The 18,492-nt window shown below is 47.5% G+C and overlaps 1 protein-coding gene across 1 annotated transcript in view; it reads left to right on the top strand.

Annotated features, from left to right (window-relative positions):
• The first annotated feature begins 10,326 nt into the window (after nt 1–10,326).
• Nucleotides 10,327–18,492, top strand: part of LOC131213251 (cadherin-86C) — an 11,843-nt gene continuing 3,677 nt past the window's right edge. The window contains exons 1-10 of the mRNA XM_058207259.1: nt 10,327–10,528; nt 10,617–10,861; nt 10,933–11,016; nt 11,078–11,203; nt 11,267–11,531; nt 11,612–11,804; nt 13,633–14,998; nt 15,062–15,192; nt 16,995–17,085; nt 18,382–18,486. Coding sequence (XP_058063242.1) covers nt 10,327–10,528; nt 10,617–10,861; nt 10,933–11,016; nt 11,078–11,203; nt 11,267–11,531; nt 11,612–11,804; nt 13,633–14,998; nt 15,062–15,192; nt 16,995–17,085; nt 18,382–18,486 — 2,808 coding nt within the window. The remainder of the gene's footprint in view (nt 10,529–10,616; nt 10,862–10,932; nt 11,017–11,077; nt 11,204–11,266; nt 11,532–11,611; nt 11,805–13,632; nt 14,999–15,061; nt 15,193–16,994; nt 17,086–18,381; nt 18,487–18,492) is intronic.

The raw sequence follows: 18,492 nt of genomic DNA, 5'->3' as shown, positions 1-18,492 counted from the left end.
AAGAGAGACGATGGACCTCCGAGGTGACCGAATTGTTGCGCGGTAGCGATTTATCGCGTGCTTTCGACCCTAGGCATGGACCTACAAGTAACACATACCGTATTTTTCCGTGTATAACGCGCACCCATATTTAAGAGAAAAAAATGGAAAAAAAGTTTTTTATTATACAGTTTTCAGATATGTGATATCCAACAAAGACCAAATGATAATAATGTATTATTCTAAATATTCTATAAATATTCTAAAGTAGATTAAAGATAAAATGCGTATACATTGCAAAAGACATACTAGTATTTTATATTTCGGAATAATCTTCAAACTCAGATTCACTGCTGTCTGACAAATTTATATTCTCCAATTGCTGTTCAATGTACTCCTCATTGTCACTCTCTGAAGAGTCCTCATAAATTGCGACATCTTCAGATCCATGCTGATGCCACATTTTTTAAATGATTTCACAACAACTTCTGTTTTAACTCCCTGCCATGACCTAATGACGATATTGTATGGATAATTATATTCCTAACAAATGTTTCATTTTATAATTTATTCAATAATACCATAAAATATGTACCGAAAAGGGCACATTTATATGTTTAGAGGAGACAAAATTTTTACTCCACTTGTATAACGCGCACCCAGATTTTGGAGCAAAAAAAAATTGGGAAAAAGGTGTGCGCGTTATACACGGAAAAATACGGTACATAGAGACTGCAGTAGAGCAACCAGGGGGTGTCGAAACGGAGAAGTTACAACACCTAGAAAGAGACTTTTGGGCGACCTAAGATATAGGTGAATTGGGCCTCCAGGAATATATTCAGGGACCCTAGGATGACGAGACGTTATCGGGCATCTCTGGGCGAAGTTGAGGAGTTGTCCACCACCGGAACGAGGGTTTGGTTAGCAAAAACACGCAGATGACGCTAATGTGGACGTGGAGATTCAGAAGGCATCGTCGAGCGTCGAGCAATGTCACAGAAACTTCCACAAAAATAAAGTTCCATGAATTCTGGGGAAAGTCCCAAGCACTTACTGATTTTTACCAGTGACCCTGGGATTGTAATAACCTCGACACCACGAACGAAAAGACGGTAATGTGAGTATCCTGCAGTTCACGATCCACACTGCGCTATTCTACTTCCGGGACGGAAAGCCCAACCTCTCTAAAACCATAGTAAAATTGAAGTAAAAGACCTTCATTGAAGGAAGAAGCAAAAGTAATTACGAATACTGCTGTGAAGACCCAGCACCCAGACCCCAACAGTAGCCCAAATAACCCCCCGAGGTTCTGAGCGGTGTAGTAGACTAGTTCCGGACACTAATTGCACTGGGCTCGTCGGGGTTGCTGATTGCCAGCCTGGCCCAGTCTAGGACACACATAGAATAGTGACCCTATTTTGTTGCCGCAGGAACCTTCTTGGCACACGGTGTGTGGCGTGTGTAGTCTTCGTCCAAAAGCGGCCAGCTGGAGTCATCATCATCAGCACCGTCCCCACCCCACCCCACCCAGGCGGGGTTGGGACCCATGTCGGGGGCATGCTTTAGTGTCACCCGGCGCCAAAACCCAACAATGCATTATTTCCGCTTGGTCCGCTTTTTCGAGTTGGGGCCGATGAAAAACTCCCCACTAGGTCAAGGAGATCCCACACCCACAGGCTTGATCTTTAACGACGCCTGCGCCTGCGAGGATGTCCTGCCGTGGCTGCTTAATGTTCTTTTCCATTTGCTCACATCCTGCCCGAAGCCTTTCCGGCTCGGTGCCACCGCGATACATTGTTCGCCTTTTGGGGGTTTCCATTTTTTCGGGCTTCACCTGCCAACCGAATGGCAGTTGGTTTCTATTTTCTTGACCAGATTTTTTTTTTGCTTCCTTCGAAGAGACCTCGACACGACACATAGCATTTGCTTGATCCGGGCTGCTTTGCGTAGTTAGTTTATTTTTATTTAAATTATGTTTGACAATTATGTTCATGGTTCAGGAGTTCAATTCACTTTGGTTTTTGCACAAAATAAGTATTTTCTTATGACCGACAGAGAGGTATGAGAGGGTGGGCCTGTCAAAAATTGTGTCAAACAAAAAAATGTGTAAATCAGTAAAATATTTTATTAAAAAATCAAATAATGTTTTGAAAGTTCATTCTATACAGAATATGTGAAAATATATTATTCAACCTTTCGTCTTAGGGAATGCGAATTGCCGAACTTTTCGTTTTACTCCTTTCATCAACTCTTGCACCGTTCTCTTGAACGCTGCAGGACGCCATTTATTTTTAAATTTCTACGAGTCTTTTTGAGGTTCTGCTGGACGATGGCCCAATATTTTTCGATTGCGGCGAAGTTCTGGCGTGTAGCCGGGGTTCATGTCTTTGGGCACCACTTCGACGTTGTTTGCGGCATATCAGTCCATTGCCTTTTTCCCATAACTGCAAGATGCTAAATCCATCCAAAACAGAAAAGAACCTTTGTACTTTGTTAGGAAAGGCACAATACGTTTATTTAAGCACTCTCGGACATAAGTTTCCTGGTTGATGGTCCCGATCGTGATCCAAATGCCACTTTTTAAACTATAGGAACTGCCACACGAGATATTTCTTTGCGAATTTCGATAGCTTTATGTTCTTGCAAATCTCTCAAATCTGTCAAATAAGTACCGGAACTTTGTGATTTAAAAAAATGCTTTATTTGATTTTCGATTTTTTTTGTTGCGTAATGTTGCTACATATGTCACTCACTTATGTTGAAAATTTCGGCTAATTTTAGAAGCTCAGTTAATTTTTTACAGCTTTTTTGCGTGAAAGAGTTTTGTCTCATCGGTGATTTCTGCCTTCTCCTAAATAAATTAACCACGAAGCGATAATTTGTTCACATTCGACCAAACTTGCTTTTCAACGATCACATCTTCTCGGCCGCTCTGAGAAATTTTTGAACCTCCGATAAGCGCTGTTTTTGGTCTTAATAGCTTCACCATTAGCCAGAGTCAACATTTTGAATGCGTCCGCGCTCTTAATTTCGTTTTCTACACAAAATTTGATGAAGATTCCTTGCCATCCATTTTTTTTGGAAGAGAAAAAAATCGCCGATGGGCCAAGACGACGAGCACAGTAAAACAGCTGTCAAAGATTAAGTGATAATTTAAAATGGGCGAACTTTTCACCATAAGTCACTGACATGTGTAGCAATCTAACGCCACAAAGTAATCGAAAATCGAATAAAGCGTTTTTTTTTAAATCATTAATTTCCGGATACTTTATTGTCACAATGTATGTATGATACATATCTTTAAAATGAGACGTCTACAGTTTTTTTTAATGGACTATGAAAAATACTGCGTTAAGTTGAAGTTGACCATTTTTTTTTGCAAGGCCCACCCTTTAGAGTAGCGCTTTCACAGAACTGGATTGGGTTCAAGTTTCGTGGTCTCTCCAAAAAAATCCACCCATAAGGTTCCAGCTGGCCACACTCCTGTCTAGAGGCGGTTTTCCTGTCGGCAAAACTCTCGTAGGCCCCGGGCTACGTAGTATGCGTGGTTGGGTAACCAAACTTTGGAGCTGTAAAACATCCGTTTCACGCGAGTTTCTTCGAGTAAAGTTGCCTACATTATGTATATCGTTCGATCCTTGATGAACCATTTTCGTACGAGCTACGATTTAGTTTATCATTTTTAACCAGACTTATCAGAACGATCTGCTCCGGATTGTTGAAGTGGAAAAAGTGCGGTCAACTAGCGTGGACTGGCATATGGCTATCTCGCGCTAGCGTGTCAAGTATCGGATGGTTCCGCCGTAGGCCATTCCTGGGCTTCGTTGGAGCTAACGTAGACGAGGTGACGATTAATACGACTGGGCTTGCGTTACGCGTTAGTTTGCAGCGGAAGTTTGACGATGTCCATGTCCATAAAGAATCACGTTGAGTTGAGAAAGTTGCCCAATCACTCTCGAAACCCGTCACCCGGGCAGCAGACTGTGGATGGTCGTTTGTGACGTAACTAACTAACGTGTGCCCGGTACCTAATTGGACATTCCTCGCACGAACGCCGAGCAAATTGGGATGCAATTTGGGCTCAAAATTTCTCGTTATCATCAATCGAACCGTGGTTCCGAGGTCGTCGGGGGTTTCCACGATGACCAAAAAACAAGAACGTATTGAACGATACCGGACAAACCGGAATTTATGCGTCGATATGTGGGAACGGATGAAATATGGATCCAACGATCCATATCGAAACGAACTGGAATCCAATCGATCGTCACCTCAAGGTTTTGGGATCGATTATCCTGGAAAGCGAAATACCATCAACGGTGAATATTATATAGCATTATTGCTATATAATATTCATCAAACCAATGACAAAACTACAATCCGGTCCCCAGGATTTCGGTCCCCAGGGGTAGCCTCGGACTCGGGCGAAGGTGGCGTAAACGAACGTGGGTTGTCCGGAATGCCTGTTGGCTAATTCGAAAACAAAGAAAAAGCATCTCAAGATAACTCCATTCCGAGCGATTGGGATTTCGATTTGCCTCGAGATGCAAATGCCATCGATCTCGCTTTGCAAATCGAATCGGTGTGCTTGTGTGTTTGTATGTATGTGTTTCAATTTTCCTTTCTCGACTCTTGTCAAACTTTTAAGTCTATCTGTGGCGCTACACGAAGCGTGAAAACTGGCGTAAAATTTATTATTAATGTCAAACTGTTTACGCTTCGTGTGGCAGCAAAAATATAAAAACCGAAATGTGAAACGTGTTTACGTTCGTGTTTTTGATCCGAGAAAATAGAAATAGAAGAGAAATAAATTGATTTCTGAATATTATTTTCTGTTGTTTTTTGTTTTATTTTGTTGCTATACCGGCAAATAAGAACCTAAAATTATCCTCTGTTTGTAAGCAAAGCGTATGCAAAAAGTATTTACGCTCGGGGTTTACGCCTCGGCCGAGCCGTAAACGTTTTGACAGAAGCGTAGCAGTTTGGCATTAATCGTTAATGTCAAAAATATTACGTTACGCATCGTCTGTCGCCACAGTATTAAATTAAAAATTCAAACGGATTGAAATGAAAAAAATCAATGTAATTATTTTCATTGGTTCGATCCGGAATCTCTCATCCCTTCTCTCGCTCTCTCGCTCTCTCGCTCTCTCTCTCTCTCTCTCTCGCTCTCTGCTATTTACTGCAATCCAGTTCGAGCGTCAGACAGTTGCTTCATTGTAACCCCTTCAGATGTCGTTTTGTTTAATTTTTTTTAAATTTTCGCTTCAACATCCGCGCGCTCGCGTAGCCCAGTTTTTCTCTCGAAGGCTTTCCTAGGCTAGTCTTGGCTTCAACCCGCCACGCCAATCAATCGAACCTGGCGTTGGCCCCAGGAGCCGAACGAACGCACGAGCAAACATTACTATTATCATCCTTTTTCTTTGCCCTTCAGGCGACGGTCGAATTTCCGGCACTACTACCAGGTCCTTGATGGATGGATGTGCCTTCGAATGGTCCCCAAAGCTTTCGGCCGGAGCACTCTAAAGCCGAAAAATGAAATGACAAATCACGCCACATTATCTGACAGGGCCCCGGATCGGGGCCCTTCCCAAAAACCCAAACGAACAGTGTGTTTTGCCTAACGGATTCAATTACCGGCCGGGCCGAGGCGCCACTTATGTTGCCCTCGGCAACAGCCAGACACACACTATAAACGCACTTCTGTGTACCAATCGGATGATTGGCGGCTGATGGAAGTGCATATCACTTTGCACCCCCGGAGATAATGCTTATTTTTGCGATTCACGGCTCCGGGTGATGGCTGGCTCAGGTCTAAAAGGATTGTCAAGGTAGCCCGCATCGCCCATCCCGTGGTTACTGCGGTGATTTCACCGATGGATTGGGCTATTTTGGGGCCATAGGCGCCAGGAGCCGGATTATCGGATTAACGTCCAGTGCCATCTGTGCGCGGTTCGACCGAGCGAAACCAGAGCACCGTTTTGCGTTTTCAACAGGATTCGGAATTAGTAAATTCATGCACACTCTCTGCTACGGCGGACAAAGTTTGTCACGCCAGACGGTGACACAACGCGGTGACAGAAACGCGGCAGGAGCCATGCACCCAAACTAAGGGACTGAACCAGTTACACAGCATGCATGAGCACCCCGTGTTTGCCCCACTGTGGTTATGTCACTGTTGTTTTGTTGCCTCGTATGGCCTTGGGGCATACGAGCCGCTCCGCCGAGAAGGATGCCCGAGAGAGTGGGAGCGAGAGCGACCGAGTGGTAAATGTCACCGTTGGTACCTTTTTTTTTTTTTGCAACATTTTTGGGAGCGAAAACTGCGCCATAGTTTATGCTGCCGATTTTTGTTGCCTTCTTTTCCTTTCCTTTTTCCTATCGAGCTATCCCTTCTCGTATCTCCCGTCCATTTAGGTTCCCCGTCTAGTTAACCGCTTACCGCCTAGCCCACCGCACTCTGCTTCTGTCACTTCTGTCTCCTTCGGGCTGACCATCGGCACCGGCAACCCCTCTCCCCAAAATCGGTTCGAATCGGGCGCCTGTGTGATCTTGCGTCATCGAGGCGACAACGAGCTGTTAAAACGTTTCAGTTCAACGCCAGTGGGAGTGGGATCGCCAAGGCGCCTGTGAGAGACGAGAGGTGAGGTGCAGGCACGGCATGGCAACCGCAACCAACACGCAACACCTTCTGGCGCGACCTCCCGACCGCGACACTGGGCGTGTGGGTGGTTAGCCCAGCCACCAGCCGTGTCCCCTGGTTCTTGGTTCGGTACTGTTCACGCTGGCCCGGAACGTGACACGCAGTCGTGTGGTTGATTGAGGAATTTTAATAAAAAGATAGCGATAGATAGAGACAGATAGCGAGTTGAAGCCAGAGAAAAAGGAAGAGAGGGAAAGGCTGAAAGAGAAAGATAAACGAGGGCTAATGGCGAGAGCAGAATTTTTTGTCACCCAACCCACCACCAACACCAAAACCAATAGAACAGGAATTAACAAGGTTCACCGTCGGTTACTTCCCTGTTTCGGAGTTCTTGAGAACTTTAACGAAGAACTCCGATGGAGAACGAAAAACTTCAATGCCGCGTGAGACGAGAACAACTTGCGACGCCCACGTCCTGCTTTGTACGGCCAAGCACGAACGCGAGAGAGATAGATAGAGAGAGAGAGAGAGAGAGAGAGAGAGAAAACTCCCAAGATAAGCAGATTGCAAAACCACATGATCGGCCATGCCATTCTCATGACATGACCAGCACACTGAAACCTGCAAGGCATATGCGCTGCACGACAGTAAGTTCGTCAAACAGCGTGTATAGTGATGTGGACGATTAATTAATATGTGGATATGGACTTGATTATTCAAAGCCAATCCTAAAACCGAACTTTTCGGACCGGATTTGGACATTGGACCATCTGTTGACATAAAGCCTGTCCCACTTTTAGAATCAGGAAAAGTTGTTTGTTTTCTAGCAGCGCCTCTGGTGGTCGGATTTCAAATGTACTGATAGCTATACTTATGGACGATACGTGAAAATGGATTTTGGACAGCTTCTTGGACCTACATTTTTTCTTGCCACGGCACGGGGAGATTTCGCCTTCATCTTCAAATTTGTATTTGCCAATAAATGCGCACGGAAACTAATGAGCTGCAAGGAATTTGCAAACACGACGATGAACTCAACGATGTACCTACAAAGAGTGTCTCGAAAAGCGAGTTCTATCATTTATTCAGTCACACAAAGGTCCGGTTAAGTTTTGGCCTGGCCTGAAGAAGACTGAAAAGGTGATGCGGAATGCTGCAGAGATGGTGAGAAATCGGAACTAATTAGCCACTGACCAGAAGATTGTGCAGAAAATGATGGCACGTATTCCAAAGAAAATTCGCGATTTCATCCGACGACCGACAGAATAAAGTTCCGAATTTTTTCTCTCAAAGTACAATAAAATACCTTCATTTTGACACCTTGACATGTTTCCCAAGTCAAACCAACCCTCAGATTCAGCACTAATTCAGTTGTTCCCGATTCTAAATCCGACAGATTTTAATTGTATTGCATAGAATAAGGATTGTTCTCGATATCGATTGGCGAATTCCCGATATTTTTGGCCCCCAGTAGTATGTAAAGAAAGGAAGCGATTTAGCGACTTTTTTATTTATTGGTTGTAGTAAACATCAAGTTAAAGGTTTCGCACTCAAATTGACGTCTTTCGCATGGCAACTGAGTTGAGTTGGTGTTGAGATTCGAATTACTCCGTACGCCGACCGGTGCTATTATAGGGATCCTGCAGGGCGTATCGGAACCCAGCGCGAAACGGTCAAAAATTAATAGCCCCCTCCGGAGCTGGTTGGCCGGATGTCCGGAGAGATTGCCCCCTCCGGAGTCAGGAGGGAGACGATTCCGGATTCCCGACTAAGTGCTACGCCTTTTTTTGGCATCGTTTGAGGATTAGTTGAAGTTGACGTCAGAGCGGCTCTCCAGGAAGGGAGAGAACTACCCAGAACCCAGAATCTTTCGTTCCTTTTCCCACAGCTGACAGTGTGACCTTCCGCTACGTCGCACTCGTTGGATCCCCCCCGTGGATCAGTAACGTTCCCTCGGTCTCCAATTGCCTTGCCCACTGGGGCTGATGGCTGACAAGCGATAAAGGCAGCTGCGGTAGGCAATGTGGCTGTTACCGAAGTACCGCCGATCGGTAGATCAGTCGATAGCGTGTCTGCGGGCGGTTTTACGGGCTCACGCTAATGGTACTTTCTTCTTGAGACGGAGTCCTCTTCCAGCACGGGTGCCGGGCTACGGAAGCTTCGGACCCTCGGGGCGCGAAATCGGTCTATTGATTTATGGCAGTAACCACATACCCAGGTCAACGGTGGCCATCGGTGGTCGTCGTCGTGACCGTTCTGGCTGTTTGAAGCTTCGAAGGCTTCGCTCGTAGGTTGCTGGAGAGCAACATTCAATCACGCCAACGAGTATTGCCTAACCGATCCAGTTCGCTGGGCACTTTTGGGATGTTGCCGTACCGAATCCTTTGAGCTTTCAACAGAAGATGAAGATCGATGAAGGCGTCGATGAAGAAAAGTTTGCTGGAAAAATTAGCGATTTTGAATCCCCAGTTCTGGAAGTATTAGGTGTGTGGATTAATCCTTGCGGTTTTACAATGGATGGCGTTATTCACTAAATCTAACAGATTTTTTTTAATGAAATATGTGTTTAATAGCTACTGTCATTACGCATCTAACGTAGTATAGGTTTTTTTGTTAAAGTATAACAACACCTTTTTTAAGCATTTCAACAAGTCAAGTTTTGTTCCTGGTAAAATGTGTTTCCGGGAATTAATTTAATATGACAAAAAGAGTTACCGAAAATCATCATATTTTTTTGGTTGTTTATGGTGAATATGTTCTAGCTGAGAAAACGTGTTAGATGTGGTTTGCACCGTTAAAAGGAGGTGATTTTGTCTTTCAAACCAAAAACGACCTGCTCATGAATGAATTGAAAAAAAGAGACATTGAAAGAAGGAAAACCATTTGGGAATTTCTGGTTGCGCGACTGAAAAGAAAGGGGTTCTTGTACCGAATCATCACTGGTGATGAAAAGGTGAGTTATTACAAGAAACGTAAAGGCAAAAAGACCTGGATACAGCCTGATGAAGCAGAACCATCGCAACCAAAGCGAAATACTCACTGCGCAACGGTGATGCTGTGCATATGGTGGGATATGAAAGGTATCTAAAGATATGAAGATATGAAAGATATTATATGAAGGTATCTAACGATATGATATGAAAGCATATGGTGGGATATGAAAGGGATCGCTTCTAAAGATAAGAATTTCTATACGGAACACGGAATCGAGGAACTACCTAAAAAATAGGAGAAACTAGTAGCTAATGACGGATAATACTTTCATTAAGGTAGTCGTACGATTTGCTATTGTAGTTAGGTCACAAATGTTGAATAAATACCGCAAGAATTAATTCACACACCTAATATATTTTCATAATTCTAACAAGTCTAAACCTGTTGCCGAGCGATTCATTTGAAGAAAGTCGGACATTCAACTAAAAGTTTGCCACTTGGGATATACTCGAAAAAGCCTTTTAATTTCTAAACTACAAAAAGGAATAACCCTGTACTAGACCTGCTGTAACTTCTTTCTTTTGAGAATCTTGAGGTCCCGTCAGGCATCAGATCAGGCCTATAGTCCCCAACGCACCTCTTTCAGAGTTTTAATGTTCCGTACCGTTTTCCGCCGCCCCCTCCTCCACAGCCATAGCAGCATGTCCTCGCATGGAACAGTTTCGGAGCGGAGTAGAAGCTGCACACACTCGACGTCCCGCTCGGCGGGGATGTCTGCGGTAGTGGCCACACTGACCGTACTAGTCCTGGCGGCGGTGTGGCCCACCGTGGCCGGCCTCGACCCGAAGTTCGACCCTTCCACCCGCATGCGGCTCGTCCTGGTGCCGACCGACGCCACCGTCGGCTCGGTCATCTACCGGTTGCGGGCGACCGACGAAGAGTTCGAATACCCGCTGCAGTTCGAGCTCGTCGGTAAGTGGCCCCCGGACCAGACTGTGGTTGCTATCTCTCTCCCTCACACACTCTCTCTCTCTCTCTATCTGTCCCGTTCTCTCGCTAGGCGATGCGTCTTCGTCGAAGGTCCAGATCGAGACGCTGCCGTGCACGAAGTTCAACTCGATCTGCCAGGCGAACGTGATCCTGACGCGCCGGCTGGAGGCAGGCCGCTACTACGACTTCCAGGTGTCCGTGAAGGACACCAAGGGCGGCATGTCGGTGCAGAGCTGCTCGATTACGGCGACCAACTTCACAACGCCACACGACACCATCTTCCCGCACAAGGCCGGCATCATTATGGTGCCGGAGGTACGTACCGCTATATCTCCGTGGTTTCGCAGGACCTCGTCCTCGCTCATACCTTGCTTTGTGTTTCGCAGGATGCCAAAAAGGGTACCGAGCTGGACTACGTGCTGGCGAACAAGAATCCTCTGCTTCCAAAGCCGGTTTACCTCGAGCTGTGGGTGAGTACAGGGACCACGTGGTGGACAGGCTATCCAGAGGGTAATTGGGATTTCTCCCTAGGGGTCGCCACTGTTCGGTATCCGGCAGAAAATCATCTCCCCGGACATGACCGAGGGCACCATCTTCCTGCTCGGTCCGCTCGACTTCGAGAAGCAGGCGATGTATCACCTCACGGTCCTGGCAAACGTAAGTCCCCCCCTCCAATTCTTCGTTTAGCTTTCTCTGACTCATTCGTGATTCGTCCGGCAGGATGCGTACGCGGAACCGGGGCAGGATACGCGGAATATTGCCGGGCTCGAGGTGGTCATCATCGTCGAGGACGTGCAGGACGTGCCGCCCGTGTTCACGGTGGCCCCGCCCGTCACGCGGCTCCCGGCTGGCCTGATACCGGGCGACAAGGTCCTGCAGGTGCACGCCGAAGACGGCGATAAGGGTGTACCGCGGGAAATACGCTACGGGCTGGTGTCCGAGGGAAACCCCTTCACGTCGTTCTTCGACATCAACGAAACCTCTGGTAACTGCTGCTGTTTGTAGCGTCTTTTGGGGAAACCCTTATTGTCCTGGACTGACTTGGTCTACGACGACCGATTGCAGGTGAGATTACGCTGCTCCGGCCGCTGGACGACATACTGGCCCTGACGCACGCCGGCGACCCCGTCCTGCTGACCGTGATCGCCGAGGAGGTAAAGGTGACGCGCCAGGAGCCCCCGACCATGGCGACCACCGTGCAGCTGGCGTTCTTCCTGCCGGAGCGCAGCAACTCGCCGCCGTACTTCGAGAACGACCAGTGAGTGTGCCACGAAAAGGACTGAATTAAGTCCTTTCGAATTCCGGTGCTCCGTTCGTTTAAGTTTCGTTTATATATATATGTATTTCTTTCACTCTATCCACTCCCTCACATTTTTCTGTCAGCTTTCGGTTTTTTAAAGTTATTATTTGATTTGGTTATTTGGACATATTTGATTTTTCAGTTTCCTTTCTTTCTCCTTCTACGAGGGGCGTTCAAAAAGTAATGATAATGAGTAATGATACACATGTCAGTGACTTATGATGAAATGTTCGGTCATTTTGAGTAATCGGTTAATTTTTGACAGCTGTTTTACTTGAACAAGATTTGGCTCAACGTCGATTTTTGTCTACTCCTAAAGTAATTCATTTGAGGTTTGGAAACAGGAAAAAGTCACAGTCGGCTGTTTTATCCTTTGGCAACAACCACGACCCTGCAATTGAAGTAAAGTTTAAGCAAAATTGTACACATTCGAGCAAACACGGCTTTTCGACGTTCACGCTCGAGATTCTTTGTCATCAATTTTTTGGCAGAGACAAAAATCGACGATGAGCCAAGACACGTGCACAGTCCAACAGCTGGCAAAAATTGAGTAATTACGCAAAATGGTGGAACTTTTCATCATAAGGCACTGACATGTGTAAAAACCTAATGCCACAAAAGAATCGATTTTTTCGAATCGTACATCGGACCCCTTAAATGCAAAATTATCATTACTTTTTGAATGCACCACGTATTGCCGTCGTTGTCGCAATCTGGTCCTCGATCGAAAATCTGTCCCTTGTTTTGGGCAGACAAAAAATCTGGCCGATATTTGGCATCAACTGTCCAGTTGAAAAAATACCCCCTAAATATTCCGAAGAGGGTCAGAATATCCCATGAACAAAAAGGTGCTCAACAGCAACTCAAAGTAGCTCACGGCACTTCAGAAAAATAGTGACAGGATCTGGGCTTGCCATACATTTTTGTACAGATTCTCATCGTGTGGACGCTGGCTAACAACTCTACAATTTGTCTACAATTGTTTCCCTTTTATGCTTCCGTCAAGCGTTGTGCATTACTTGTGCTTTCGATCGTTAATGCGAATGTTTCTGTTTCCGGCTGGGAAGAGGACGTAGTGTTGTTCAATTCTGAAGCAAACCGAAAAACATCCGTAACACCTCGTCCACAGTATGAGTTTTCTCTACAGGTTTTTTCATATGCTAGCGTCCACACTAGTAGCTTTTGGGCGAAAAATTTCGTGAGCCCCAATGAGTGAAATGACAGTTTGTTTGTTTATAGTTTGATTTTTCAGTTTCCTTTCGTCTCCTTCTATTGCCATCTTCTGCCAAAATTTGATCCGCTGTCGACTAAAACTAGCCAAATTTTTGGAAAGCAAAAAAAAAAATGCCGAAATTTGCCGTAAACTGTCAAATTGAAAAAGCAAATACCCCCGAAACGGGAAAATATCCCGTACACATAAGGCGCTCAAAAGCAACTCAAAGTAACTCACGGAACTCTAGCAAAAGATTCATAGTTTCTTGGCCTGCCATACATTTTTTCCAAGTTTCTCATACTGTGGACCCCGGGTAAAACTGACTGAATTATTTGATTAGTATATTGGTATATTTGATACATAAAGCTCCACTCCAAAGACCCTGCTCTCCAAAGTTTCATGCACTTTCACTACTCTTCACTTTACTTCACTTTAAAGTTACTTACCGCAAAAAAAAACAAGTGCTTAAAAATTAACGCTTCAATATGGATTTCAATCCGATTTGCTCTGTCGTGAGTCGTTTCGTCTCAGTATGCTAGCTTCTAACGAACCTTCCCCCCGCTCCCCGAACAGCTACGTGTCTCGGCTGGAGGAGAATGCGGCCCCGGGGACGGTGCTGACGTTCGCCGATCCGTACACGCCGCGCGTCATGGACGATGACGCCGGCAAGAACGGGGTGTTTTCGTTGACACTGCTCGACAACAACGGCACGTTCGAGATCGCACCGAACGTGGCCGAAGGGCACGCCAACTTCGTGATCCGCGTGCGGGACAGCGGGCGGCTGGACTATGAGGTGGCGACCTACGTTCACTTCCGCATCCTGGCGCAGGAGCTCGGGCCGGCCACGAACCTGTCGACGGTGGTGAACGTGACGGTGTACCTGGCGGACGCGAACGACAACGCGCCGGTGTTCGAGCAGGCGGACTACATCGTGGACCTGCCGGAGAACATGACGGCCGGGACGCGGGTCGTCCAGGTGCACGCCACGGACGTGGACACGGCCGGGCTGGGCGGGACGGTGCGGTACACGCGCCTGCTCGGTCCCCACAACACCTCGCTCACGCTCGACCCGGCCTCGGGCGTGGTGACCGTCGCCACCAACCAGCACGGCTTCGACCGCGAGGCGATGCCGGAGTACCACCTGTACGTGGAGGCCCGGGACGACGATGGCATCGGGAACCGGGCGGAGGTCCCGCTCACGATCCGGCTCATCGACGTGAACGACGAGTCGCCCGCGTTCGAGCGCTCCCTGTACGAGTTCCTGCTGTCGGCCGACCTGGCCAACTTCACGGTGCCCGCGTTTATCCGCGCGACGGACGCGGACGCCGAGGCGCCCAACAACGAGGTGCGCTACGAGCTGATCTACGGCAACTACGAGAGCAAGTTCTTCCTGCACCCGATCACGGGGGAGCTGCGGTTGACGGGGCCGCTCCGGGCACGGGACGCGCAGCGGACTCGCCGCCGCCGCCGCCGTCAGCTGGCCAGCCAACCCACTCAGCCGAAGGAGGCACCGGACGTGGTCGTCCTGACGGCCCGTGCCTTCGACCTGGGCGTCCCCGTGCGCTACTCCGCCACCACCATCCACGTCTACCCGCCCGAGAGCCGGACGCGGACGGTCACGTTCATCGTGCCGGGCCGTGACCCGGACCGGCGCCGGATCCTTGACACGCTCCAGGACATCACCGGCGGGCGGGTCATCATCCAGGAGGTGCGCCCGTACACACCGAGCGACGCCGCCGACGGCATCGCGACCGACATGTTCCACTCCGACGCGGGGCATGGCCCGCAGGGGGGCGACCGGCCCGGCTTCCGCTCGGTCGTGATCGCCACGATCCTGTACGATGCCGAGTCGGTCGTCGACATTGGCCGGATCCAGCAGCGCCTGTCGGCGAACGGGACCGTACCCGGCACCATCGTCAGCCAGGATGAGCGCACCGCGGTAAGTCGGAAGGCATCCCCCGCCCCCCAGGAACGTCTGACCACCCCACCTCTTCCCAAACAGATCCTGTACAAGGCGGAGAACCGGGTCCTGTTCTGGCTGCTCATCTTCCTCGCGGTCCTGCTCGCCCTCGGCATCCTCACGCTGCTCCTGTGCTGCATCTGTCCGGGCTGTCCGATGAACGTCACCAACCGGTAAGTGGCCCCCTGGCCCCTCCCCAGCCCGTCAGTGCCCCCGCCCTCCAACCATCGTAGTCGTGGCCCGTGGAGAGGGGACTCGCTTGCACTGTCGCTGACCCACCCACACACACATAGGCAACTAGTAGTACTGTCACTACTACTACTACTACTACTACTACCACTACTACTATAGACTGTTTCATTATGTCCAAGCACGATTAAATGAACGCCAAAAATTCAAACTAGAACTCCACTTTTATTTTCTACTATTAATCTTTTGCTAGAGTTCCGTGAGTTACTTTGAGCTGCTTTTGAGCCCCTTATGTTCATGAAATATTTCACGCATTTTTTCAATGTGAATGTTGAAGCCAAATTTCGGCAAATTGTTTTTGCTTTCCAAAAATATGGCTAGTTTTTCAACAGCGGATCAGATTTTGACAAAGATGGCACTAGAAGGAGAAGGAAAGGAAACTGAAAAATCCAAGAAAAACAAACGAACTGTCATTTCACTCACAGGAGCTCACGGAATTTTTGGCCCAAAAGCTAGTGTGGACGCTAGTAGAGAAAACTGATACTGTGGACGAGGCGTAAGTGATCGAAAAGTTTCGATTCGGAACGAATATGGATCCCGTTGGATTGGAACCAGACTACCTTGGAGTAATGCCGCATATGGTTTGCCAAACCATTGCCTTCTTTCTGAATTTTTCAGTAAAAAAGCGATTTAGCTGCATCGTCAGCATTCAGGTGATCCACCACAGTGGATAATAATCAGGACCCGATCAGAGTTTTATAGTCCAATTTGCAATATGTTCCATCGTCCAAGATGACGCAAACTTGTTTGTTTCGAAGTAGTTGATCATACCTTTTTTCACTTGGAGCTCTTGGTTTAACGGATGCAGCTTGTTTTGCACTCCGTTTCAGTTTTTTCTGCTTTTTGTATCTGTCTTCAGACCTAATCTGATTTTGGCACTGAAAGCTGTTTTCTTCTACGAATTTTCTTGTTGCCTATCGAACCGCTCCGATGTTTATTTTTCCCAGTTTTGCCAACGTTAGGAATAGTGCATCATTTGTACAAAATTTGTCTGCGCTCCTCTGGAGAAATGACTTGACACTTTAAACGTCACGTGGAGTGAGTAGTGATCTGTCAAAATCGTGCTTACACATAATGAAACTGTCTACTACTACTACTACTACTACTACTAATACTACTTCGTGAGCACCCGTAGCAGCACCATAGCCTGTGGTTAGTGTCGTGGCTACCACCTCTTAACAATCACCCCTCCTGGCACCCACCCACCCCCTTAACCTCGAGCCGGACACCGCCCCACGCATAACGCAACCCCCACACAGCAAAACAATAACAATAACACGGCACGGCACAAAATAGCACAGGAGGGTGAAAAAGAATAAGCGAGAGGGGGGGGAGCAAGAGTCGGGGTGGGGAATGAAGGTGGGTGTGGAAATTAATCTTTACTACTACTATTACTACTGCTACTGCGAGCACCGCCAAAATCCACCCCAAAACACACACCCCATTAACTAAAACAATAATAAGACATATTTATCGCTCTCTCTCTCTCTCTCTCTCTCTCTCTCTCTTTTTCTCTCTTTTGCTCTCTTATTCGCTGACACCACCCACTTCTTTCACCTTCCTTACTAATCTTAATCTCTTAACCTTAAACAACATTTCTCCCTCTCTCTCTCTCTCTTTTATATTGTCTCTCCCTTTTCTCCCTCCTTCTCGCTCTCTCTCTCTCTTTCTTTCTTTCTGTCTCTCTCTCTCCCTCTCTTTCTATCTGTTCGTTTCTTTTTCTCAGAAAAAGAATCCTTCGGGTGAATAATATCGAAGACGATGTGCATCTTGTTCATAGCAAGCAAGGCATAGGAAAAAAGTCGAAATCTGTTCAGGTAGTTGCCTTGTGTTCATATGCTTACTAGTACAACCAGGGGCGTGCTCTGCGAGCGCCCGGGAGCGAGAGGAAGGGGGTAGGCGAGGAGCGGTGGAGCCGTGGGCTATGGGGGTCCACCCGACATCAACCCGAGAACCCGAGAAAATCTCCAATCCTTTGTCCAACGCATCCCCGGCCAAATCATCAGTTACATCTACCTTAACATACATGTCCTTCCACACCTGTTCACTATACATATCCTGGTGCACTTTCCATGATGGAGTCTTTTCAGGCACTGTCAGCTTAGTTTAGCTGCGTAAGAGGTTAGGTTTGGGCTTGATAGAGCATAGTAGTCGGTAACGACGCAGCTGGGCAATAACTCCGCCCGTAAAAAACACACACCGTTACAGAAAGCAACAGAGAATAGCAGAATCTCTGGCGCCAGGTCCCAAAACCGCTCAAATTTATCGTAATTAATGTGCGAATGTTTTGTTGTCCGAGGATCCCCTTTTTGTTGGCAGTGCGTAGTTTGATTATTTGCGCATCGAACCAAGACAGAAGTAAGACCACAAACGCACTACACCACAGAGGCACCCTGGCTCTGTATTGGTGTGCCTCCCTCATCCTTCCATTCATCCCACTTCCCTCCTGCCCGCTCGCTCCCTTTTTTATTTGTTCTCGCTGCCGATTTCGTTCCGCGAAAGGATTGTTAGCCCCCCCCCCCCAAGCAAAAAATTGGGAAGGAACGAAGGAAACAGCAAACCACACAAAGCAGAATGAGAGACAATGGCTTCTATCGCCTCTATCTGTCGCCTCTTTCTTTCTTTCCTTTTTCACTGACTTTTTTGGTTTTTTACCCCGGGTTTGCCCTTCTTTTGTCTCGTTAATTTACTTTTTTCTTTCACTATCATTTCTTCTTCTTCTACTTCGTTTATTTCCTTCTTTTTTCTCGTTCTTTCTTTCTCTTTTTCTTTTTCTTTCTCTCTCTCACTCTCTCGCATGCTCCTCTTTCTCTTTATGTTTCTCGCGAACGCGTCTCTTGTTTCCCGTTTGCTCTTGTTTTTGTTTGTGTTTTGTTGTGTTAATTGTAAGAATGTTACAATTTCCTCCCCAACACCCGCAACCGTCGCCGCCGCTCACCCCCACGTCCTACGAACCGCCCCACGTCGCTCCTGGTGCCTCGAAACCCTCGGCCCGAACCGAAACCGAACTAAACGCCCTCACCACTCGTCGCGATCCACACTTCCCTTTCTTCCCGATTTCCCCATTAATTGCGCCATCAAACTGCCGCCATCACCACCAACACCACCATCAGGTCGCCGAGTGGATGGGACGACGGGATGCGTGGTCGCCGGGGAACCGATCGACCGATTCCCGGACCAAACCGACGCACTGGGAGTACCGAGGACGGCGGGACATTGCCAAA

This window comes from Anopheles bellator, chromosome X (assembly GCF_943735745.2).
Source record: "Anopheles bellator chromosome X, idAnoBellAS_SP24_06.2, whole genome shotgun sequence".
Lineage (NCBI taxonomy): Eukaryota > Metazoa > Arthropoda > Insecta > Diptera > Culicidae > Anopheles > Anopheles bellator.
Note: the sequence above shows the minus strand (reverse complement) of the source record. Positions and strands in the feature narration are given on the sequence as shown.